The sequence below is a fragment of the Amphiura filiformis genome, chromosome 4 (genome assembly GCF_039555335.1).
Source record: "Amphiura filiformis chromosome 4, Afil_fr2py, whole genome shotgun sequence".
In the NCBI taxonomy this organism is placed as follows: Eukaryota; Metazoa; Echinodermata; class Ophiuroidea; order Amphilepidida; family Amphiuridae; genus Amphiura; species Amphiura filiformis.
This window is the reverse complement of record NC_092631.1, coordinates 4,721,091-4,746,624: the sequence shown is the minus strand read 5'-3', so window position 1 is coordinate 4,746,624 and position 25,534 is coordinate 4,721,091. Positions and strand designations below refer to the sequence as shown.

At 38.9% G+C, this 25,534-nt stretch overlaps 1 protein-coding gene across 1 annotated transcript; it reads left to right on the top strand.

Annotated features, from left to right (window-relative positions):
* The first annotated feature begins 157 nt into the window (after nt 1-157).
* On the top strand, nt 158-25,389 carry LOC140149647 (sushi, von Willebrand factor type A, EGF and pentraxin domain-containing protein 1-like). Its single transcript, XM_072171727.1, has 17 exons — nt 158-535; nt 6,028-6,116; nt 6,802-6,837; nt 11,403-11,582; nt 12,487-12,595; nt 14,403-15,283; nt 15,909-16,100; nt 16,536-16,727; nt 17,437-17,622; nt 18,141-18,332; nt 19,109-19,312; nt 19,910-20,521; nt 21,523-21,678; nt 22,008-22,169; nt 22,617-22,778; nt 24,414-24,575; nt 25,082-25,389. Exons 2-17 carry the CDS (start codon nt 6,047-6,049, stop codon nt 25,387-25,389), a joined length of 3,804 nt encoding a protein of 1,267 aa, XP_072027828.1. The 5' UTR covers nt 158-535; nt 6,028-6,046.
* Nucleotides 25,390-25,534: the final 145 nt, after the last annotated feature.

Sequence of the window (25,534 nt, the reverse complement as noted above, 5' to 3'; positions counted from 1 at the left end):
AAATTGCAGGATCATAAAATTTCTAAAAATAAACAAATCACCAGTTGTTTTGTTGAATCTCTGACGTCATGGTAGTCTTAAGTCCCCGGAAAAAAACAATTTGTTTGGGAATACTATAATTTGTGGTTTATCTCCATGACAAAAGGCACCGAAACCAATTTCACAATCTCGGAATAATTATTGAATTCATGCCTAATCCGCATTATAATAAGGTGGTGTGACTCTCGATATTAGCGCAATCGCATTTTTGGTTAAAAAGACCCACTCTACTGTGGCAAAAGTTGTATCATTTCCAAGTTTCGACATATTAGCAGCGCATCTGGTAGACTCACACAGTTTGCAGCAACTCCATCACGATAAGTAAGGAGGTCTTTCTTTCTGTCTTCAATCTATATCTTTGAGTTGTAGAGTACCATTTCAACCACATGAGATCCAATGAGACGCAGTACTTAACTTCTGCAATAAGCCTTCTCTAACTTCTGCGATACGGCTGGTCTTTACATAAAGTTTATGATACTGACGATTTCAGCATTAGGTAAGTAAATGTCAATTTATTTATCATATAATATTATTTTTATACGGATAAATTTGATGTAAAAGCATGGCTGTCGATTGTTAAATCGCAATTTTATTTGCACACGGTTTTATTACAACTGGTCACATTGTTGGAAAAGTTTGTTTTTACTGTTTATGTTGTTTTTAATTTATATAACAGCAAGTTGTCGTTTTTAATTGACATTTCACGGATATTTTACAGGAATTTCTTTATGTACATCCCAAAAATGGCTATTTGCCGTGACACTGCAGAATGATCAAAAAGTCCATTAACATGTTTAAAGACTGAGACTATTAAACTAGTCTCAGTTAAACATTGTTAAAGGTAATACTAAAATGGTCAGAAAATGCAATATTGTTGACAGCTTAGTTGCCAATGATATGAAAAACAAACCTGTTATTTCCCCGTTTGAAAGCAGACAATTCTGCGTGAAAGCAGAAAAAAACATGAAAGTTCTGTTAAAAAAAACCCGAATATTCTGCTTAAACAATTCAGAAAAGTTATAAGATCCAAAACATTCTTTGAAAAAAAAACACATCAAAAGTAACTAAACTGCCAGCACAACAGTTTTTCACTTACACTTATACTTAAGGTCAACTCGCCATTGTTATTGAACTTGTACATGGGGAAAGTCCCACAGAAATCCCAACGCTTATTGCTAGTTTACCTATTGTTGCTAACAAAGATTTTTTTGTGGTCTAATGAACATTTTCAGGAATTATGTCATAAAAAATGCGAAATAAATCAAATCGAACAATATATCGAAACACTTCTCAAGCGGATGCTTTACACTTTCGCTGCGTACCGACAGGCACTTTTTCCATTTAAGGGCTGGGATAGCGACGTTTTCAAGTATTTTTTGTGGGACCTGAGAGCACATCAGACATATCTAATTGCATTTTAACTATCTAGTTATTTTTGCGATATAAGACGCATTTTATGGCAAATGATTAAAAATTTATATTTTTGATATTTAACGGTCCTTGAAGTAAATTGTATAGCGATGATGACAAGCCGTCCATCATTTGAAAATTGTGACCTACCGTATTGAAGATATAGATTTTTCCCAAAAACACCCAAAAAAATAGGTCGTTTTGAGAAAAAATATCTTAAATATGAAAAGTCAAAATTTTCAATTGATGGTCGGCATCAAATTCTAATAATTTGCCATAAAATTCATATTATATCGCGAATTTAAAAAAAATCTAATTATTTGATATCAGAAGGACATTCCTCGTATTCAGAGTGCAATTTGATATATCTGATGTACTCAGATCTGAGGTCCCACAAAAAATAATGTGCAAACGTTGCTATCCGAGTTAGGCTAAACTAGTGCGGTTACCGCACCACACCTGAACCATGGTGATTTATCCCCCCACCATTCCCCGGGATCTACGTCTATGGTGTAGAAGAATTCAAATATCACAGATACATATGGAAAAGTCTTCGATTACACTACACGGTTGAGTGCATAGCATCGAAGAGCTGTGGAGCTTCTAGCTGAAAAATGGGTCTCTTTGATTGGTTTTTGTCGAAACCTCAAGTGTTCCCTTCATCCAGGTGAATGAGAGAGCAATATTACAAAAAAACACATTAAGCACCAAAAAAGGTGGATGGATGCACTTAAAACCACATAACAAAGGAATTATAACACAATATTACATAACAAGTGCATGATCAGTTAGGCATGGAAATCACAATCCAGTTATAGTGTCTAACAAGTTTATTGATAAATACACTTCAGATCAAAATGAACAAAGTCAAAAGTAAATGGCGTGATTGGGGCTCGAGCAAACTGGCATATGAAAATATTGAGAGAGAAAAAATCAGGACTCAGCGGGGATTGAACCCCGGTCGCTGGATTACAGGTCCAGAGCTTTTCCACTGTTCTACCTGAGTTCACAGTCGGCACTCGGGCAATCTCAACTTAAGTCCCCATGATAACTCTCTCATTGTGTCTCAGCAGCCAATTATATATTAAATAATGAAGAAGGAGACGGCCTATATGCTTCACCCTAGCAGGGCGTAAGACAATGCGAAACACAAATTAATATATGCGAGGATCGGAAATAAATGATGCAAGCTCGAGAAATTATAATTTAAATGGCGTGATTGGGGCTCGAGCAAACTGGCATATGAAAATATTGAGAGAAAAAATCAGGACTCAGCGGGGATTGAACCCCGGTCGCTGGATTACCGGTCCAGAGCTTTACCACTGTTCTACCTGAGTTCACAGTCGGCACTCAGGCAATCTCAACTTAAGTCCCCATGATAACTCTCTCATTGTGTCTCAGCGGCCAATTATATATTAATTAATGAAGAAGGAGGCGGCCTATATGCTTCACCCTAGCAGGGCGTAAGACAATGCGAAACACAAATTAATATATGCGAGGATCGGAAATAAATGATGCAAGCTCGAGAAATTATAATTTAAATGGCGTGATTGGGGCTCGAGCAAACTGGCATATGAAAATATTGAGAGAGAAAAAATCAGGACTCAGCGGGGATTGAACCCCGGTCGCTGGATTACCGGTCCAGAGCTTTTCCACTGTTCTACCTGAGTTCACAGTCGGCATCAGATAACTTAAGTCCCCATGATAACTCTCTCATTGTGTCTCAGCAGCCAATTATATATTAAATAATGAAGAAGGAGACGGCCTATATGCTTCACCCTAGCAGGGCGTAAGACAATGCGAAACACAAATTAATATATGCGAGGATCGGAAATAAATGATGCAAGCTCGAGAAATTATAATTTAAATGGCGTGATTGGGGCTCGAGCAAACTGGCATATGAAAATATTGAGAGAAAAAATCAGGACTCAGCGGGGATTGAACCCCGGTCGCTGGATTACCGGTCCAGAGCTTTACGCCGTACCACTGTTCTACCTGAGTTCACAGTCGGCACTCGGGCAATCTCAACTTAAGTCCCCATGATAACTCTCTCATTGTGTCTCAGCGGCCAATTATATATTAATTAATGAAGAAGGAGGCGGCCTATATGCTTCACCCTAGCAGGGCGTAAGACAATGCGAAACACAAATTAATATATGCGAGGATCGGAAATAAATGATGCAAGCTCGAGAAATTATAATTTAAATGGCGTGATTGGGGCTCGAGCAAACTGGCATATGAAAATATTGAGAGAGAAAAAATCAGGACTCAGCGGGGATTGAACCCCGGTCGCTGGATTACCGGTCCAGAGCTTTACCACTGTTCTACCTGAGTTCACAGTCGGCACTCGGGCAATCTCAACTTAAGTCCCCATGATAACTCTCTCATTGTGTCTCAGCGGCCAATTATATATTAAATAATGAAGAAGGAGGCGGCCTATATGCTTCACCCTAGCAGGGCGTAAGACAATGCGAAACACAAATTAATATATGCGAGGATCGGAAATAAATGATGCAAGCTCGAGAAATTATAATTTAAATGGCGTGATTGGGGCTCGAGCAAACTGGCATATGAAAATATTGAGAGAGAAAAAATCAGGACTCAGCGGGGATTGAACCCCGGTCGCTGGATTACCGGTCCAGAGCTTTACCACTGTTCTAAAGTCAAAAGTATTATAACAGATAATAAAATTGATTGATCATAAAAGTCATATCAATTAAAATACTTGAGCCAAATAAAGTTCAAAAGGCATTAAGAAGATACTTATTAGCATGACGGCATTTACTAATTAGTTCAGATCTGCTGTTCAACGTGGTGGATTTATCGGCTGTAATAATGAAATATTTTTCCCGTAAGCAGAGTTGACAGCGTTTGGAAGCATTTGAATATGAGTTAGAATGTTTTAGAATAGACCATTTTATACCAACTTTGATATAATTCCTTTTTTATGTGGTTTTAAGTGCACCCTCCACCTTTTTGGTGCTTAAGGAAGGGGTATGAACGTTTGGACAGTATTTATTGTGGGACATTAGAGCATCAGACATATCGAATTGGCTTCTGAATACGAAAAATGTCCTTCTGTTATCAAATAATTTTGATTTTTTGAAATTCGCAATGTAATACACATTTTATGGCAAATCATTAAAATTGATATTTTTGATATCTAACAGTACTTGAAGTAAACTTTATAAATCTGATGATTTATACTTAAAGTGTATGTAGGTGGGATGAACAGCCGACGATCAATTGAAAATTTTGACCTTTCGTATTAAAGATATGGATTTTTTTCCCCAAAACACCAAAAAAAATAGGTCTTTTGGGGAAACAAATCCATATCTTCAATATAAAAGGTCAAAATTTTCAATTGATCGTCGGCTTTTCCTCCCAGCTACATACACTTTAAGAATATATCATTAGATTTATAAAATTTATTTCGAGGACTGTTCTATATCAAAAATTTGAAAAATATCAAATTTTAATAATTTGTCATAAAATTTGCATTATATCGTGAATTTCAAAAAATGAAAATTATTTGATATCGGAAAGACATGCTTCGTATTCAGAATGCAATTCGATACGTCTGAGGTGCTCTCATATCCCACAAAAAATACTGTCGAAACGTCATAAACGCTCATTCTAGATCCCTTAATGTGTTTTTCTGTAATATTGCTCTCTCATTTACCTGAGGAGCCTTAGGGTGAAACAGACTGTAGTGAATCAACATGGAGTAAATTTACACATTTTCTTCTTTTTATGTATACATTTTAAAATGTATACATTCTTGAGCTTCCTGATATTTCACCTACAAATACTAGTGTTTTTTAATTCATTAAATGTTATTTATTTTTCATTTAACAAAAGAGCTGCATACATGGTTTACATAAACTTAACGCTTACTTCACAAATATTAGAAACAAAAATTACACGCCCTCCTCGATATCGTGGGCCAGGGCTCACTTAACCCTTACACGCCTGAATACTACAACATACTACTTGATATATTCGCTGTTCTTGCGTGCATCCCACGTGGTGTGATGACGCAATCACGTTAAGTGATGTATAGGCACGGTTTTGCTGGCCAGCGAAGCCCAAGACCCGTGGCAAAGTTTCGCCGATTCAGTGCTTGGCACGCGAGTGGTCTCAGGTTCGAATCCCACCCAGAGCAAAAAACTTCTTTCTTTGTTTTCTCTCTTTATTCCTATCTTTCTTTCCCTTCCCGTCGCCAAAAAGCCCTTGCGGCTTAGGGTTAAAGTGAGTAATACACCAGTCAAATGATTACCGTAGATAAAAAGGTCAAACAATTTGACAATAACATTTCAACTAGACCGGATTGAATTATAACATTATTGCTGCTTTATAATCAATGTGTATTTCTGCACAAAAATTTCACTTTTTTGTTACGGTTGATTTTGCTAGTTAATGAAGAGGCTCAATTTACAACTTGACATACGGGCAAGTAATGACTGTGTTATAACTTGCCCGACGCATATTGCCTTACCAAAGATAAGGCCTAGTGCTTAATTCGAGCCCTGTTAGCCAATGCAATAAAATAATAATGTAACTTGATTGTTTTTACAGGTACTCTCAACATACGAAAATGTTCGTCGTCAAATCGAAGACGTACGGAGCCGTTATTCTATTGGTAGTGTTCTACATTAACTACAGTGGTATGTGCACATTAAATACAACTCATTAATATCTTATTGATTGATTGATTGATTGGTTGATTGATTTATCGATCGATCGATCGATCATTCATTCATTCATTCTACCATTATGGAATGTTTCTACTTATTTTGGTAACATTTAAAATCAAAGATGGACGCCATTATGGCCGACACTAAATCACAAAAAATATTAATGTCATTAGGCTACAAGGGATCAAATGACCAGACACGTTGGTCCAATTGGTCCAACTTGGTCCAATTCAAAATTCAAGATGGCCGCGAGTTTTAGGATGGCCGCCCCTAAATTACAATGATATCAATGTTACAAAGGATAAAAGATCATACATGCACCAAAATTTGAAGTTAGCCTTCTTTTGAATCCCTTATAAGGATACTAACATTAGACGCTTGATAATTATAATATGGTGGCTATTAATATTTATCATTTATTGGTGGCATGCTAAAAATGGCAGTCATCTTAGAATTTCAAGTGGCTAATGCAAATTTTGGTGCTTGTGTGATCTTTTAATCCTTTGTTGTATTGATATTTGTAATTTAGGGGCGGCTATCTTTAAAATGGCGGCCATCTTGGATTTTGGATCGGCTAACATTTTTTGAAAATGTTGTATCACCTGAATGAAAAGTTCACTGTATTTTTTTCGTTCTTCTTTTGTTTATCCTTTAGATTCATGCAGTTCGGATCCACCTGCCCCGCCACCTGGTAAGTACATGGTAATCATACGAATAGCTCAAAAATCAGCGGATCATCATTATTATTTTAATGTCGATATCAATGTGAATGATCTCATTTTGGACATGTCTTGCTAATTGATCCGCTTACCATACTGTGCAATCTACTAGGACAAAACAAAGATTATATCCTTATTTATGTACCGTTGGGGTTCCCTCTCCTCTAATAAAAAATCGTAAGTAGGCTATGGGTCTTTATATCTTTTTGGTTTCGGTTCCTGTTTCAGTATTCGGTTTCAGATCTCATTGTTATTTTGAAGTGTTAGCATGGTACGTGTGAACAATCCTTTTATTTATAATATGTCAAAAGAAGACACTTTTGGGCAGGTTATCAATTTTGAGGTTTTTACATATCTTAAATATAGAGATATTTTGCTCCACAATGCAGTTTTCTCCAATGTATTCGGACATTTCTAAGCGAAGATATAGAGTTTGTAAGTTATGGTATTATAAAATTGGAAATTGAGATATCGGCCTTTTAAAATATTATTGACAATGTTGAGAGTAGGAATTACCTTGAAAAATGTCTCAAAAAATACAAGATGCGAGTTATATTATGGTCTGAAACTATTAGACAATATTTTTAACATTACATCATAAATTCGCAACAAACGCAAATAATTTGTGAAAAAATCACCCCGGGCAGATTTATTGCTATTTCTCCATTTACGATCCTGCCCAAAAGTGTCTCCTTTTAACATGACACGTCACATATAGTCTTTTGTTGCTCACTAAAAAAAGTTGAACGAAGAGAATTTCTGTTTTCGATTTGTTGAGTTATGTTAATTTCTAACATGAAACCTTGAGATGAGAGGGTTTGTGCTAATCTAGACAAAAGAAGTGTCTAAATTTTACGGTCTTAAATTCGCGATAAGTTGTACGGCTTCAATTGACATGCGTTTGGTGTATATGCCCATCTGCCTAGGCGGGAGTGGCTCGTGAAATAGTCTAGCATCAAAATATACACTAATCAGTGTTGCCCGGGGTGTTGCCAAGAAGTATTGGGTAGTTTTAGGCATGTAGGTATACTTGTTCGTGCAATCACACACACATTGGTCATATCGAGGGTTCAGAACCAGAAAGCCGTAATTCATTATGACCAGCTCGCACAAAATGAGCATAACGTTGGCTCCTTGCTTTTGTCTTCAAAAATCAATATTCCCTCCACTATGTCTTTTGTTGTCTATTGAATTTTGTCATAATTAATGGACTGTATCTTCTATAGTGCTCTGGCGACTTTACACTCATTTTGTGGGAGCAGGTGATTTTCAGTTGAGGCTTTCAGTCTGGCTCTCAACCCGCGATATGATTATGTAGAGATGAAACGGGGAATTATTTTCGTCCCAAAATACACATTAAAACTTGATAATTGCGTTGAAGCGTAACTGATTAATTTCATTCTTTGGTGTTACAAGTGGAATTTGTAATCTTATGATGAGTTGGCCTATATGCGAGGACATAACACATCTTGTCTTATCCAGCCTTGATTGACAGCAGGCATCCACCTCTATTGAAATATTAAGCTGATTGGTACTTCAAACTAACAATGAATTCAAATTACAGATCAACTCACATAATCCCTTGCATTTTCGTTTCTGAACAATAGAGGAACCGAAACCAAAAAGATAGAAAGACCCCGTGTTTTCATCTGACGACGGCTTTTTCTGCCAGCTCGCCTATTCTCTCAGTGTGCCAGGTGGCGCTCTGAAGCACTGCTGTGGTCTTCACAAGAGTACGCCATCTCGCTCAATCTGATGCCAAGTGCGTTGCACCATGCATTCCTTGGCTAAAAACCAGATTCACGTCATTGGTTCAAGATTTTGGTGGACGTCCCCTTCCTCGTCGGCCTTCCATAGCCCCTTGTTCAATTTGTTTTTCCACAATGTTTCGTGACAATATGACCAAAGTACTCAACTCTTTTCCTGTCATTCTTTGGCATAGCCTAAGACTCGCATCCGTAAGCAGCAATGGAATACCCAGTTGCATGTAATAGGCGTACCTTGAGGTCAATTGATAGGCCTCGGCTTTTGCATATGCTTGACATGCCTTGCACAGCTGTCCTTGTAATAGCCAGTCTTCTCTTAATTTCAGTTGTACTGTCACCGATGTTGTTCATCATTGAACCCAGGTATTCAAATTACTTCACTTCCTCAACCTGCGGTCCAACTATCACAAAGTCAACACTATTTGCTCTCTGTCTACAACCATTATTTTGTTGTCGATCGTCTTGGTTTTCAGGAGAAGACTTTTTTCTTTCTTCACTGGCCTCTTTGAAACGCTTCAAAAGATCAACATGATCAATCAGCTCTACTCTGCTGCTATAAATAAGAGTGGTATCACAAGCGTACCTCAGGTTGATCCTTCACTCCACCTTCAAACCCCTCCAAAGCTGTTCTTATGGTGTCTTTAGAGTAGATGTTAAAGAGGTTTGATGATAGTACGCAGCCCTGCCGTAAGCCTGCCTCTTCAACCAATCTGTGTCCCCACTACTTGTTCTGACTTCAGATTCTTGGTCTTCATATGAGCGGCTGATCAGGTCTACAAGATGGATTGGGAAACCCATCTTCGTCATAGTTTCCCACATCTGAGGATGGCTAACGCAGTCAAAAGCTTTACTGTAATCTATGAAGCACATGTAGAGATGAAGTCTATTCTCTCTGTAATTCTCAATAACATTTCTGATGTTGACAATTTGGTCCCAAGTCCCATCCCACTTCCTTCACGAAATCCTGCCTGCTAATCAGATATTTCTCGCTCCAGTTTGTTTTTCATTCTCTTTTATTTCGTTCTGGTGTACCAGAACGAAATTACAACACAGTGGCTATGGGGCAGTGTAATGCACATAATCATGCATAACTCGAAAACGCAAAATCGGAATCAACTGGAATTCTAGGATCACAAAATACTCCTTTAATAGAAAAATAAATATATAAATAGAGAGGAGAGATAGTCATAACACCAGTGTGCATCACACTAGCTTTTACATGACAACTCAAAGAGTAGTAAGGTGTTTCTGTGTGGGGATGCGCCATCACCTCAAAAATCACCTCAGAATGAAATCGCTAATTCAGTAATTGAGTCATGATTTACCCTAGGATCAGACACCTCTAGCTCTAGCAAGTAGAATGAAAGCCTATTATAATAGTATTCTAGACAAATCATGGATGGAACTTGCAACTAACCAAGCCAATGTTGGCTTACCTATCCTAGCAAACTGGTATGCAAAAAGAAGAACAAATAAAATGAGCAAGAGTGAAGTGACATGAAAGAGTAAAGAACCAGCCCCTCACCTCGCCTATTATGACATATTCAAACTCAACCGGACCTTGGATTTTCAAAGCTTATACAGGCTAAGTAAAAAGTTAACATGGTTAACCGATTATAGTTGAGAGTTTGCGAAATGCATTTATCTTTTCCAAAATTACTCTATTGTGAAACCCTCTACAGTACAATAAGCCAAATTGGCATTGGAAATTTGCAATGCATTGTGGGACAGTTTTTGCAGTTTTGGGACACTTTGCCCTCTGACCTATTGGGAATGATTCCGAAAAATTGGTTTTTGTGCGTACAAAATATAATCTAAAATGTTTTACAAGAATAAATACAAACCCCCAAAAACATTATTATAAAATAAATTAACTATTTAGATATTGTTAATGGTAACATTATGACAATAATAAATAAATTAATAATAATAACAGCAATTTCCCAGATATGTCAGAGGTCAAAGTGTCCCAAAACTGCTCAATGTTACAATGGTGATTGGGCTTATTATTAATGTACAACGAACCGGGACGTTGACGTCGAAGTCGAAGTAAATTTGGAACAGCATTTCGCAAACCTTCTTCTTATCAGGATTCACCAAAGTATAGATTGTCCTGTCTTTGAAGTATAGTTCTTTAGTTATATAGGCAAAATCGTCATAAAGTCAAACATTGATCTTTTGTCTATAACGCAAGAACTATTAGTACGTTGGAGGAATAAATATTCATCCTAGCGACCATGTTGGATTTATACAAATTAGGCACTGTTCCACTGTTTTAAGAGACTTTTGAAATGTTTGGTTTGCGATTTTAGGAGACGGAGACAAATGATTGTGCGATTCTGATGCTATTCTGCGGCTCTCAAGCTAAATGTAATAACACCACGGTCGTCTCGTGCGATTATCTTGACGAATACACTTTGCTCAGTGAATTAGGCCTAAAAAAATGTTTGATTGGCGTAACATTATAAAGTAAAAGGGGTAGGTCGGTCGGCATTTTTACACACATTTTAAGCTATAAACATTATATACGTATGATAAAGGCTTTGTACCTTTTTTCTTTTCTTTTTTTTAAAATTTTTTTAAAAAAAATTTTTGGTATTTTTTGCAAAAAAATAAGAAAAAGTCTTGGGTCTGGCCTATTTGTAGAATAAGTCCTGTTACGCCAATCAAACAATGTTTTAGGCATTATCCTTATCATAATGAAGCTTAGTCAATACACTCAATAATCATAATAATTCTGTAATTAGGTCTATCTATTGCTTTATCTGCAGATTGTTCTGGTGTATATCATCCTCATCACGGCCATGTTAGCTGCTCTAATGGTAACAGGCACGGAAGTCGATGTACTTACTCTTGTTCCAGTGGTTTTGGCATATGTTCAGGGAGGAACCATTGTTTTACATGTAATTCTGGACATTGGGGACCTGGTGACATTAATCCGCCATGTTGCGGTATGATTAAACTTCAAATTTGTCGCTTTTTTGTAAAGCGCAATTATCTTATAATTCGATAGCTTAGTGCCAGAAGTAGGTAAGTGCAATAGCTGCCCTGTGTAGCTACTCTGTGTCGATGAGTACAATACACTGTGTATATTGCCAAATGTTCACAGGGCAGCTATTTAATACACTTACCCACCCCTGGTACTGAGCAGTCGAATTGCGCTATTATAAGTCTGTGATTTTTGTTTGTATAATCAGACAAAAACAAAACACCCGGCAAAAACAAGCAATTAATTACAAACAATTCATAACCTCATGAATATACGCAATGTTTGCGATCCAATTACATTTAGTTATTTGTGAAAACGCGAACGCAAATCGAGGTCATTAATATCTCACAATTGACCGCAAAATGCGTAATTGTTCCAATGTCGCACACAATTGACCGGCGTTTGCGTGTTGTTGTGCGTCGAATAAACTGTGCGCGCGCTGGCTACCGTATTTGGATTGCGCGCTACCATATTTGCACAGATTTTGATACGCACGTTTGTTATTGGTCGTCATGTTTTAGCCTGTTCGATTTTTGGAAAGGGAAGATGTAAAAATCATCTATTTTTATAAACTTTTGAGCAAAATTTTGTGTTATTTTGTAAGGTGAAGAGATTAAAGTGACGGTTATGAATGAGGTTAATAACTTTGCATCGGTAATATGTCGGGCATTGTGAAAAATCTAAACATTTTGCTTTGGACCTCGGAATATCCCTCGGGGCTACGCCCCTCGGGTTATTCCTCGGTTCCAAAGGCAAAATGTTTCGATTTTTCACAATGCCCTCCAAATAACCGATGCGCAGTTATTAACCTCTAAGCAATAACATTCCATTATCGGCGATTTATTGTTTAATAACTTGTATTTCAGATATACAAGCACCGACTATTACATGTCCTAGTTCAATCACGAAGAGAGCAGATGCACTCTTAACATCCACTGTTGTAGAATGGAGTCCCGCAGTTGTAAGTATAATTTTGTACCATTTGAACATATCTTTATCACCGCATATATCATATACATCCTAACACTTTTATTCTCAAATTCCAAAAGTAGTCAATCAAATTCGAAACTACTATCTCACCATATTAGTTCTTCGGTAAGTCCAGTTAAAACACAAGGCTTCTGCATATCTGCATTAGGGTGGGGCGAAAAACACTTTTTTTCTCGGAGACTACATACTAGTAATACTATTGTGCTGAAATATCAGTAAGATCGGAGCATGTTTTGCCCAGGCAGTAGATTTTCACAAAATCTCTACTTATTTGCTATTTCTTACTGTGTAACTCTATAGAGAAATCATTAGGGATAACCTGGGAAAAGTAGACATTCAGATGACATCATAGCCAATATTAAACACTTCGGGGAGTTCGTTTGGACCCTCTAGAACATATCCAAATAGCAACCAGTCTCCAATTCGTTACCATTATTTTTTCTAAAGACATGTATGTATTCAAATATTGATGATATATAAGTTGCTAAATTAAGGGGTAGGGGTAGCATTATGGAGCATTTCTCCAGTTCTACTTTCACAATTATAGTCTTGTTACATAGATATGAACTGCAAAAGTACAAACAATACATGAGGTATGATTTTAGAGCAGCTCTGACTTGACCAGGGGTTAAAAGGTCATGTGACAAAACATGGCTACCCGAAAATCATATATCATTTAGTTTTAGTAATGTTGCAGCTCATATCTATGCTACAAGACCAAAATTGTAAAATTTGATTGAGCAGAACTGGGGAAATGCTTCATAATGCCACCCCTACCCCCTAAATTTAGCAACTCAAATATCACCAATATTTACCTACATACATGTCTTTAGCAAAAGTAATGGTAACGAATTGGAGACTGCTTGCTATTTGGTGATGTTCAAGAGGGTCCAAACAAACTACCCAAAGTGTTTAATATTTGCTATGATGTCATCTGAATGCCTACTTCCCCCATATTGTTCCTACTGATTTCTCTATATAGAGTTATACAGTAAGAAATAGCAAATAAGTAGGGTTTTTTTGAAAATCTACTGCCTGGGTGAAACGTGCTTCGATCTTACTGATATTTCAGCACAATACTAGTATGTACCCCAGTAAAATTCTCCGAGAGTTCCAAGTCGATCAGAGAAAAAACATGTTTTTCGCCCCAGATTCTGCATATGGCACGCTCCGATGCATCCAGCATGTCCAGAGCGACCTACAGTCCAATACGTACTACGTTGTACGAATATCGGGCTACGATCACTATCAAGTATCATCGCTTTTGTTACAAGACAACGGGACAACATTTTGACATACCAGCCCAAAACATAAATAGCAAATTTAACGAAGTCTTTGATCTTAATGAAAAAATATTATTTCTATTGTTATTCCTTCCACTGTTTGTCATCTAATCGATCCTTTTTGTTAATATTTTGTTGAAAAGATGGTATTGGCAGGGACACTAGATACGATCCCTGATATTGGTATCAAACACAACTGGTTATCAACTCGTCAAAATGTCTTTCATTACAAGTGAGAACACTCTTGGTCTTCTCGGTGTACCTTAAAAAATAAAGTTTGTTCTAAAAACGGATGGTTATGGTTAGAGTTAACTCTAACTGACATCCAGACTGTGTGTTGATATGGATGAAGCTTTTTTTACCTCTGCCTTTTTAAAACAAAGCATGGGTCATTGACAAGACCAAAAGGCATTTTGACATTCGGTAGAGTTGCCATACGTCGCGCATGTTTTGATACTGTAAACAAAACACCAGTCACAGGATAATATTTGTTAATCCCAAAATATTAGTGCTGCATTTTTCTGGAATCTGGACGACGACGGTCCCTCCGGAAACAACGTCGCTGCCACCAGGTGTGACGACGGCCGGGACAACGACGGTCCCTCCGGCAACAACGCCGTTGCCACCAGGTGTGACGACGACAGGGACGACGACGGTCCCTCCAGCAGGTGTGACGACGGCCGGGACGACAAAGGTCTCTCCAGCAACAACGACGCTGCCACCAGGTGTGACGACGTTTGGGACGACGACGATCCTCCGGCAACAACGCCGTTGCCACCAGGTGTGACGACGGCAGGGACGACGACGGTCCCTCCAGCAACAACGGCGCTGCCACCACGTGTGACGACGGCCGAGACGACGACGATCCCTCCGGCAGCAACGCCGTTGCCACCAGGTGTGACCACGGCCGAGACGACGGCTGTCCCTCCAGCAACAACGGTGCTGTCACCAGGTGTGACGACGGCCGGGACAAGGGCGGTACCTCCAGCAACAACGGCGCTGCCACCAGGTGTGACGACGGCCGGTACGACGACGGTCCCTCCAGCAACAACGGCGCTGCCACCAGGTGTGACGACGGCCGGTACGACGACGGTCCCTCCAGCAACACCGGTGCTGCCACCAGGTGTGACGACGGCCGGGACGACGACGGTCCCTCCGGCAACAACGTCGCTGCCACCAGGTGTGACAACGGCCGGGACGACGACGGTTCCTCCAGCAACAACGACGCAGCCAATAACAGCACCTGTTATACTACCCGTTGGTAGTGAATGTGATATTGCTTGCGATGATGGGTACCGTCTAAGTGACAACAATGCTCGTCGTTTTTGTCAGATACAAGTGGGGTATGGATGTTCTGCTGCATGGAGTGGACACGATATTGTATGCAATCGTAAGCAAAACCAGCATATGATAAAACATTTTGTTAATTTATTAAAATTTAATATTATGCTTATTTTTCCACTCATGTTAGCAAAATTAATGTTAGCAAGGACGTCAGGATATTGGTAATTGACAATTATGTGAAAATAATTTTAACACATTGAGCTCTTTTTGAAAAGAAATCATATATACATTAAAGATGGGTGGTCCAATTTTATCTGATGGTGTTTTCTACCTTACATGGATGCATAGAGATGAATAGAAATAGGTTTGAGTGAAAAAGCACTATTTTTGGCCCAAAATATGTGTGATGGTGCACTTTATTCATACTACCGAAACAAAACTTTTCTAGGGTCTTGAGAAGATGTGGTCTTTCAACTGACGCCAAACATCTCAATATTGATAGGGAAAGAAAGTGGATAGATGATGCTTTCAATTGGGTCATTCACCTTTAAAAACTGCATCCACCCTCATCACCCCCACATCCACGCACCCCACCTATCGATGAATATAAAGGCATTTTGCCGTAATTGTGATTGTGAAACACAGTGTTTTGCACAAGCACGAGTCGACTGCAACTACTTCCATTTGCTAAAAGTATTTTTCTTTTAACTTTCGTTGCTCTGTGATAATAGGTGTCATGTGTCCTCTGTTGGTGGTATCGTCACCAGCTTCCATCACTGGATGTATTGCAGGTACGGAAGCAGTTCCATCGGGAACATCCTGCCAGTTGCAGTGTCCTGATGGATATCGTGGTATTGGGGATGAGTACCAAGCCGTTTGCAATGGAGATGGCTCCTGGAGCAACGAGGATTTCCAATGTGAAGGTGACTTTCATGTACAAATATTTTAGAGTACTTTACTGAACTTGTAGAATTCAAAATATCACAAGAGAAAAAAACTATAATATTCCGAAAAGGTCTCTTCTAAACGATCGATCCGAAACACTTTTCCTTCAAAATGTATTTGTTTGTTGTGAAATTGGAAATAAAGTTGATGATTTTGATTTGATCCGGCGCGCATCGTTGACGCAGTAGAAGGATATTGGCGAAGCTCAACATTCATGTCTCAAACGTGGTCAGCGTGAGATAAGTTACACTTCTGTTTTTATTGATTTTTAGTTTCCATTCAATGGTCGTTATGGGCGGACATTGGAAAATTGGGCTCTATTATTACTTAGATTACTCCCATTCAGCGAAGTTATTGGCAATTTGTTGCTGTGCTATAATACACGTATACATTCGATGTATTCTATCCTACAGTGATCAGCTGTGATTCTCTACAAGAGGTTTTCCCAGCCTATCATTCTAGCTGTAACAAGGCTCCTGAAACAGATGAAGTCGGTGCATCTTGTCAATGGTACTGCAGAACTGGTTATTTTTACAGTGGTGGTTCAAATGTTTCAACTTGTCAACCAGATGGTACATGGGATTACACAGATTTTACTTGTGAAGGTAAGTAAGTAATAATAATCATCGGGCTGGGTGATATTCTGGAGTGTTTTGTTCCAAATCGTTATTACTCCAAGGGTTGGTTTGTACAAGCACGCCTTTGTATGAAATAAGTTCATAAACCCGAAAGGTTTTGTAAAGAAGAGTCACTTGCTAATATTCCGAAATGTCGTTTGTGCGGCAATTACAATTGAGTCCAAACAGGTTCAAATATTACACGAATCGTTGGTTCGCAAGATAACGAAGTTCTTTTCTCCGAACAAAATACACACAATGACCCTTTGGAGAAAAAAACCCAACTTCGGTCTAAAAGAAATGTAATAGTTCATGCATGATATACAGGTTAGATGTTCTTCTCATTATGTTTGGGAAACTGATTGTTCACCATGTTAACGCGTCATTGAACACGAGAGGGGTTCCTCTCAGCTGAAATAAGAGGATCACATTTTCATTGAGGCGTCAGGCGGATCTCAAAGTTCTGTTACACCGCCTCCCTAGGTCCAGTACAAGAGACGTCCTATCTGTCCAAGTCTATAACCCCATCATCAAGTCACAAGACTCCAGTGCACCCCGCAAGTCACGTGACTAACGTTACTGATACACTTTCATTCCACTGCTGAAGTCCCAATGGATGTGGAGACGACCCCGTGTGACGAACTTAGTATTTTGTTGAAAGAACTGTTTACAATTCCACTCACCATACTCTTTCCAGCAATTACGTGCTCAACTTTGACAGCAACTTCGCCAGCTGTCCTTGAATGCAGTGGATCAGCGGGTCAATACTCATTCGGGACATCTTGCCAGTGGAGCTGTGATTCTGGATATCGTGGCATTGGCTCAGATATATCAACGTGTCTGGCGGATGGAACGTGGGACAAGCAGGACTTCGTGTGTGAAGGTAATAACCCGTATGTTTTTAAAATAGTTACTATTAATTATGGATATTTTCTCAGAATTGACGGGTTTACGACTAACCCTACTTTCTGATTTCGTGACAAAATAATAGCAGGCTTATCACCCGGGGCATATCGGTTGTATTATAGTGGTGACCAAGATGTCCATGACAATTCTTAAATTCTCCTTTACCCTATTTAAATGTTTCGTCTAGATGGTATGAACAAAAACATGGCAGGTTGATCCAGAAACCATGTACATTTTTGCTTCTAGAATCCAAACTGCTGGAGCAATTAAGCTCAAAACATGGAATAAGTATATTTGAGTGAAGTGTCTTATGTAAGGTAGGAAACAACATGTGTCTCAATCCAACCAACCACCTTTATAAGATTTTCTTTCAATTACGAGACTGCCAATACATGCCACTCAATGTCCATAATAATAAAAAGATTGCCATAAAGGGTGTTTTAAGAATTTCAGTTTTGTAGATTTGTATAATCATTTTTTCAACATCATTTGCAGAGATAACATGTGTCTCATTGGTAGAACCGCACCCATCATATCATACTGGCTGTAATAAACCACCTGATGGCACGGATGAGGTCGGTGATATTTGTCAATGGCATTGCAGGAGTGGATTCTATGGTACTGGAACAAACACTTCTACTTGTCTACCAGATGGAACTTGGGATAATACAAACTACAACTGTCAAGGTAGCCATTAGTTTCCACCAGCGGAATTATTTTGATTTCTATTCTAGTGTTTCTATTTCTATTCTACCCTTGTAGAAGCTTATCATTTCGTATAGCTTCAAAATCTTTGTCACATTTCAACACTGAAAATTCTATCGAAGCGGATTCCAGTATTTTGAAAATAATATCTATAAAGAGTAGTAACAAAGCGCAATTTGATGCCATGGCGTACGTATTCACAAGAAACCTGGAAAATTACACTACATCTGCCTTAAATAATGCTTGCATTTTCACTTCCCAATGACTGAGGCATCTGGTTGTCCAATGCTACGATTTTGATTCACTGCGCAGTCGCAGTAGCGGTGACCAGCGGCGAATCCGATATATCGATCACTCCACCGCTTGGCCCAAGCAACAGCATCACTATAGGAGTTCAATTCAGGTCAACTCGGGAGCGGTACCGCTCTGACGTATGAGAACATGATATGATTTTTGGCGATACTGAGCGGCAACATTGCCTTTCATTGTCATGTCGCTGCCTCTGAAAAGTGCAAGCGACACGATGAAGCATCTTGCCGCTGCAGAAAGTATGAAACCAGCACAAGTCGCTAGCAAACCCTAGCGTCAAATAACAACCCGTTGACTTGAGGCAACTTTGTCGCTACGCTACGTTGCTAGCCACAATTGGACGCTGGTAGCGATTGTGAAAACGCTACCAGCAGTATCTTTTAAGGCACTTGTAACCTGATAACCTTCTGATGATGCATACTTTGCATTCATTAATTTATCTTTTTCAGTTGTACAATGTGAACCGCTGGATATTCCAAATAACGGCGCTATGGTTTGTGATATAACCGCCAATGTAAAGTTCTGTTATATCAACTGTCGAGATGATTTTGATATCCCAAGAAGTGTGAGTCGCGATGACGATTTCCAACAACCATACGTGTGCCGAAACGGAGATTGGGAGAATTCCGAGTACAAAGTACCCGATTGTGAAGGTAAGGTCACTACCATGTTCAACAGCGAAGTTCATCAACCTTATGTCAAGAAACACTGATGCACTGAATTCACCCATACACAAATTTCATCGTATCGTTCCTTCAAAGATTAAACAAAGTAGGGAAGCGACCAATCGGGATTCGAGAAATCATTGACCTAATGACGTCACGGCAACTGCGTCAGCCACAACATTTTAGAATTCAATCTATTTTTAAATCTCGACCCTTGCTTCTGGCTGAGATTATCCTACAACAATGCTCGAATCCTTTCCACGTAGCTGCGCCCAGTGGAAAGAATTGCGCCCAGTGGAAAGAATTGGTAAGAAATCACTGTAACATCTCATTCATATCATTTTCTGAACCGTAGCATGACCCGGTTCTGTTTCGCGATAAAAATGCCGAACTTCTCTTATGGATATGGCCAATGATGTGCCAACTAATTGTGATGAGGTAACTTTATATAGGCTATTTAGTGCATTTGTAGGTTTTAAAGGGATCTTTATACGACAAGTATTTACGTGGAAATTGTACTTAAATACTTCAAGATTATTTTGCAAAATGTATTTCGTCTTATTGATAATTATTTCTTTCATAAAGGCACTAGAAGACCATCGCATTTGCTTGGCTCTGTCGATCTTTACTACTATTCCGATGCCCCATGCAATGGCGAAAACATCATACAAGAAATAGAGGCCAACTTTGAAGCCCTCATTCTCGATTCAATTTATTCGACGGAATATTGTGAGGGAGGTTGTGGTGTGAAAAATGTTGAAGTGTTTTGTGGAAGCAGAAGGCGACGAAATGCCGAAAGTAACATCAATTGGAGAATGTATGGTAAAACTACCATAAAAGATCAGAAGCGCCTAGATGCTCTACTTCATCACACCATGCGTCAAAAGGCAGGCAAGACCAAGCAAGTGAAGAGAAATAGTCCATACGAATTTACGGTATCTTTTGACATCACAATGACATTTAACCCGGATCCAGACTCCGATTTGGTCGATGCATCGTGGGACGCGGTTGATAATTTGTATTATATGATGGATGAGTTGTACGTAATGGCGGAAAATGATCAACTAGTTCCTGACGTTGATGGTATGGAGATAGACACCCGACTACAGGATGGTTACCCTATAAATTATTGGGATGAAGAAGTGTCTCCAGAGTGTGATCCTGGATACGTAGAAGCAACTGGATCTCTACTCTGCAGTAAGTATCTCAATATTTGTCACTCGATTTTGTTACCTAATCATAACAGAAAGAGCACAAATCACTGTCCTTAACTTGACTTATTTTCCTTATTTCTTAAAGTCGCATTGGGTATGTTTCATGTTGCACTCTATAAAGCGGATTTATCTTGTATTGTCGTGACTTCAGCATACAGACAAATACTAGATCGCTATCAACCATCCGTACATGACCCGCGAAATGGTTAGGCGAGTCGCCGAGCGGTTGATGAGCCAACCCCCATATGTTTCAAATGGACAAATCATCAAAATATTCAGAAATTCGGGAAAATCTTTCCTGCCATGTAATCAAATGTGTAACCAACGCGATCTATTCCGTTTCCATGGCAACGGTTACGCTATTTAACTATTTTTGTCATTTTTACTCAAAAATGTCACATAACTAGCAATTTATTTCAAAATATATGGAGTAGAAACATCATATCTTGTGTGAAGAATACATTACACATGGATAATTAATATCTATGCACAAAATCATCACTTAGTCCAATATATTTCATCTATGGTGAAAATGCCATTTCTTGGTTATTCTTATCCAGTTTTTGTGCATCTGAAACATCTGTCCTACGAAACCGTTAAATAGAGCACTTTTGGCTGCATGGGAGTCAATATAATGCAAAAAGAGGGTCTATAGTTATTTTGGATTCACCAGTATGAGAAAGCCACGACATGTAGTATCTAGTGCGAGTTAAAGTATTATATGACATAAATTGTAAGTAAAATTAATTACGTGAGATGAGAATAGCTCCTGCATCGCCCAAAGCAAAGTGTCCGAACTATAAGAATGAGTTTTGTCCTCATTGCTTAGCATTTTATTACAGTACAGTTACCAGTACAATTCTTGTAAGTAAATAGGTATGTGGTTGTGTGATCATATGTATTGCTCGTATAAATAGTGTTATATATAACTTCCTAATTTATAATGTACATTTTTGTTCTTAATTTATTGTACGTTGTATGTAGCTGCCTGTTTTCTAGGAACGTACAATGTAAATGGTGGATGTGAAGGATGCCCAATCGGGACATACCAAGACGAGAAAGCTCAAATAGAGTGCAAACTTTGCCCAGAAGGAATGTCAACTCTTCGCACTGGCTCTCAAAATATAACGGATTGCAAGAGTAAGGAGCTTGTACTATAGGTTTGATTACCCAGAGTTCCGACTCCTCACAAATAAAAGGGAGTTGAAGGGGTACTTGTTCGTTAATACATAATTACCTTATCCAACTCCTTATAAATTGCCTCAGTAATTGATACACCTCGACGCATAACTAGAGACGCCCAATAATGCTCGATGGGACATTTACCAACAACAATTTAAGTTGTATGACTGGGATATATAAAACATAGTGTACATTTCTTTAATTTAAAACTTGATAAAGTAATACAACTGTATTAGATTCGTATAGGTAAGCTTACCTTTTCTTTTTCCTTGTTTTGAACGCATTAGCAATATGTCACCCCGGGCAGTATTCTATAACAGGCTTAGCACCATGCACCGATTGCTCCGTAGGCTCTTACCAACCTCTCACAAGAAGCACTGAGTGTATTCTATGTCCAGATGGTCAGAGCACTGTTCAAAGTGGATGTCAGTCACAAGATAATTGCGATGGTAGTTATATTGCTTTTGTGATTCGATGCTCGTATGTTAATATAAAGATACTGTAATTCGGCAAGAGAAACGAATATTAAACCTGCCATCGTTCATGAAAAAACATTAATACCACATACCAGAGTAATTCAATCCCATAATTTCGTCAGGTGTTCCTGCGTTTCGGCAATCCACATTGCCGAAGATCAGGTGTTTCTGCGGTGTTCCTGCGGGTATTCAGGTGTTCCTGCGTTTCGGCAATCCACATTTAATTTACAGATTAGTGGATATTTAACCCATAAGCCAGACGATACGCCTTTGTCAAGTGTAAAAATCGCGAAGGGGCGCATACTCTTATGGCACATAATACACTAAGGAATATTACACATCTACCTACACACCTACCCCATCATTGTTATTCGCTTCGAATAGTTCCCATTGCACCTTTCCACATATTATTAATGACAGACGTGTGTTTACCTGGAGAGATTTCATCAACTGGTATCGTTCCGTGCACTGCTTGCTCACGTGGTTCTTACCAGCCTGATCAGATGGCGACGGAATGTATAGCCTGCCCAGTAGGACAAAGTACCACTCAGGAGGGGTCACAATTTCTATCGGATTGTAAAGGTTCGTATTTGTTTTTTCTTTATTCCAAGATCAGTTTCGGGAACAAATTGTTTTTCCATAGGGGAAATCATGCCGAAGTGTATCGCTTGCATGCATCAGGAGCGTAACTGACCGAGGCTTGCATATTGTGATTCAATATTTTAGCTGACAAGGGTACTTTTCAATGTATTTTGGTCAAATAATTATGTCAACACGTACTTGACAACTAATTGACCTTTCCGGTTAATCCCATAATTCTTTGCGGTTAGACCTGAGATGTCGTCATTTGATGTCACACCGATGTGCACATCGTTGAGCGAACATCGTTACTATGCATTTGAAAGCAGTAAAGTGTGCAATAATGGTGTGCGCGTTGGCGTGACGAAATCTCAGATCTAAACAAAGAATTATGGGATTTACCAAAAATATCAATAAATAGCACAAGCGAATGTCACTTTCTGGAAAGCTGGACTGAACATGGTAATCTGGGTCACATGCTACCCAGGAATATAAGGAATTCCTTTGGGACCTATAAAGCTGTCAAGAAGAATTGACCTTTTTCGATGTATCCCATAATGCGCACGTCGAACACCGTTTCTGCACAGATCACAGCCGGTGAACGGCGCAGTTACGATATGCGCCTCTGCGTGACGTATGTAGAGGCCCAACCGCAAAGATTTACCGAAAAAGTCAATTGGTTAGAACTTCAAAGGACCATTAACATAATGAAACTTTTCATATCAAGAATTGGATGAATGTAAATAAGCTTAAACTGAATGAAGATAAAACCGAATTCTTTGTTGCTAGCTCTGCATATAATTTGAAATATATATATGAACCAACTCTTAACGTATGTGGAACAATTATCAAACCATCTGATTCTGTACGCAACCTTGGAGTTCTCTTTGATTCAACCATGTCTATGTCATCTCAAATATCTGCTGTCTCTCGCTCTTTAAATTATCATCTTCGTAATATAGGACGCATTCGCTGTTATATTGATAAAGATACTTGCAACCATGCTGTCCGCTCACTTGTTATTTCTCGAATTGATTATTGTAACTCTTTATTATATGGTACAACTGTAAAAAACACAAAAACTACAAAAGATACAAAACAGAGCTGCCAGACTTGTTTTCAAGGCAAACCGTATGGAACACACCACTCCTCTGCTGAAAGAGCTTCACTGGCTTCCAGTAAAAGAGCGTATTACCTACAAACTACTCACATTCGCTTATAAAAGTAGACATGAAACAACACCACTGTACATACAAAATCTCCTAAAATCTCACACATTTTCTGATGGTATGTTCCTACGATCACATGCTGATGGCAGTCTGCTTGAATGTAAAAGAACTCACACATCATATGGGAATAACGCCTTCTGCAATTCTGTGCCAGCTCTCTGGAACAAATTACCTGTAAAACTTCGTACTTCACATAGTCTGGCCACTTTTAAATCTAATCTGAAAACCTATTTGTTTCCAAACTAAGTTTTTTATTTTTAATTAAGTTTTACATTTTACTGTAGCCTAAGATGTAGTGTAAGTTGTACTTTTAAGATCATTGTAAAGCGCTTTGTTCATACTTATGCTAAGGCTCTATATAAATTCCGTTTATTGTATTGTATTGTATATATTTTTTATATGAAATCAGAGCAATGTTTACCGGGATTCTGGTCTGGCACTGGTCTAACTCCTTGCTTGGAATGTGAAGTCAACTCATACCAAACTGAATCGGGTCGAACTGAATGCACATCATGTCCAGATAATACGGGCACCATTGAGACTGGTGCAAACAGTGCAAGCCAATGTGTGGGTAAGTGTCATCATGCAAATCCTGGCGATACACAATGCACCAGTTTTAATATTTGCTCCAACTTGGAACCAGTTTTCCTTGACAAAATAGTGACCCATTTATAGTATTAACTCTAACACCCAACCCTGGTTTTTGCTATCGGAAGTTAAAGACGAAACGAAAAAAGAGAGAAGATGAAGAAAGAAGTCACTTGGCACCCCGGGATTCGAACCTTAGACCCCTCGCATGCCAAGCACACGATCACGGACCGGTAGCTACACGGGTTACGCTGCCCCGGGCAGCGATTCCGTGAGAATTTAGCACTTAGGGTGATTGCGTCATCGTATGGGATTCACGCATGCGCAGTGGTTTTCATCGTGGTATTTTGTGGTATCTATGGGTGTTAGGGTTAATAACTACCGCAGCATCTATAGTATCAATATATTTATTATGTAGATCTTTGGTTACAGCCCTTAATGATATCTTAAACCAATATTGTGACTCGTTTTATTGTTGGTTAAACTCAGTTACCCATTGCAGTGCTTTACCAGTGGATGAATTTACCAATGAGGTTCTGTACGGTGAACCGCTGGATATTCCAAATAACGGCGCTATGGTTTGTGATATAACCGCCAATGTAAAGTTCTGTTATATCAACTGTCGAGATGATTTTGATATCCCAAGAAGTGTGAGTCGCGATGACGATTTCCAACAACCATACGTGTGCCGAAACGGAGATTGGGAGAATTCCGAGTACAAAGTACCCGATTGTGAAGGTAAGGTCACTACCATGTTCAACAGCGAAGTTCATCAACCTTATGTCAAGAAACACTGATGCACTGAATTCACCCATACACAAATTTCATCGTATCGTTCCTTCAAAGATTAAACAAAGTAGGGAAGCGACCAATCGGGATTCGAGAAATCATTGACCTAATGACGTCACGGCAACTGCGTCAGCCACAACATTTTAGAATTCA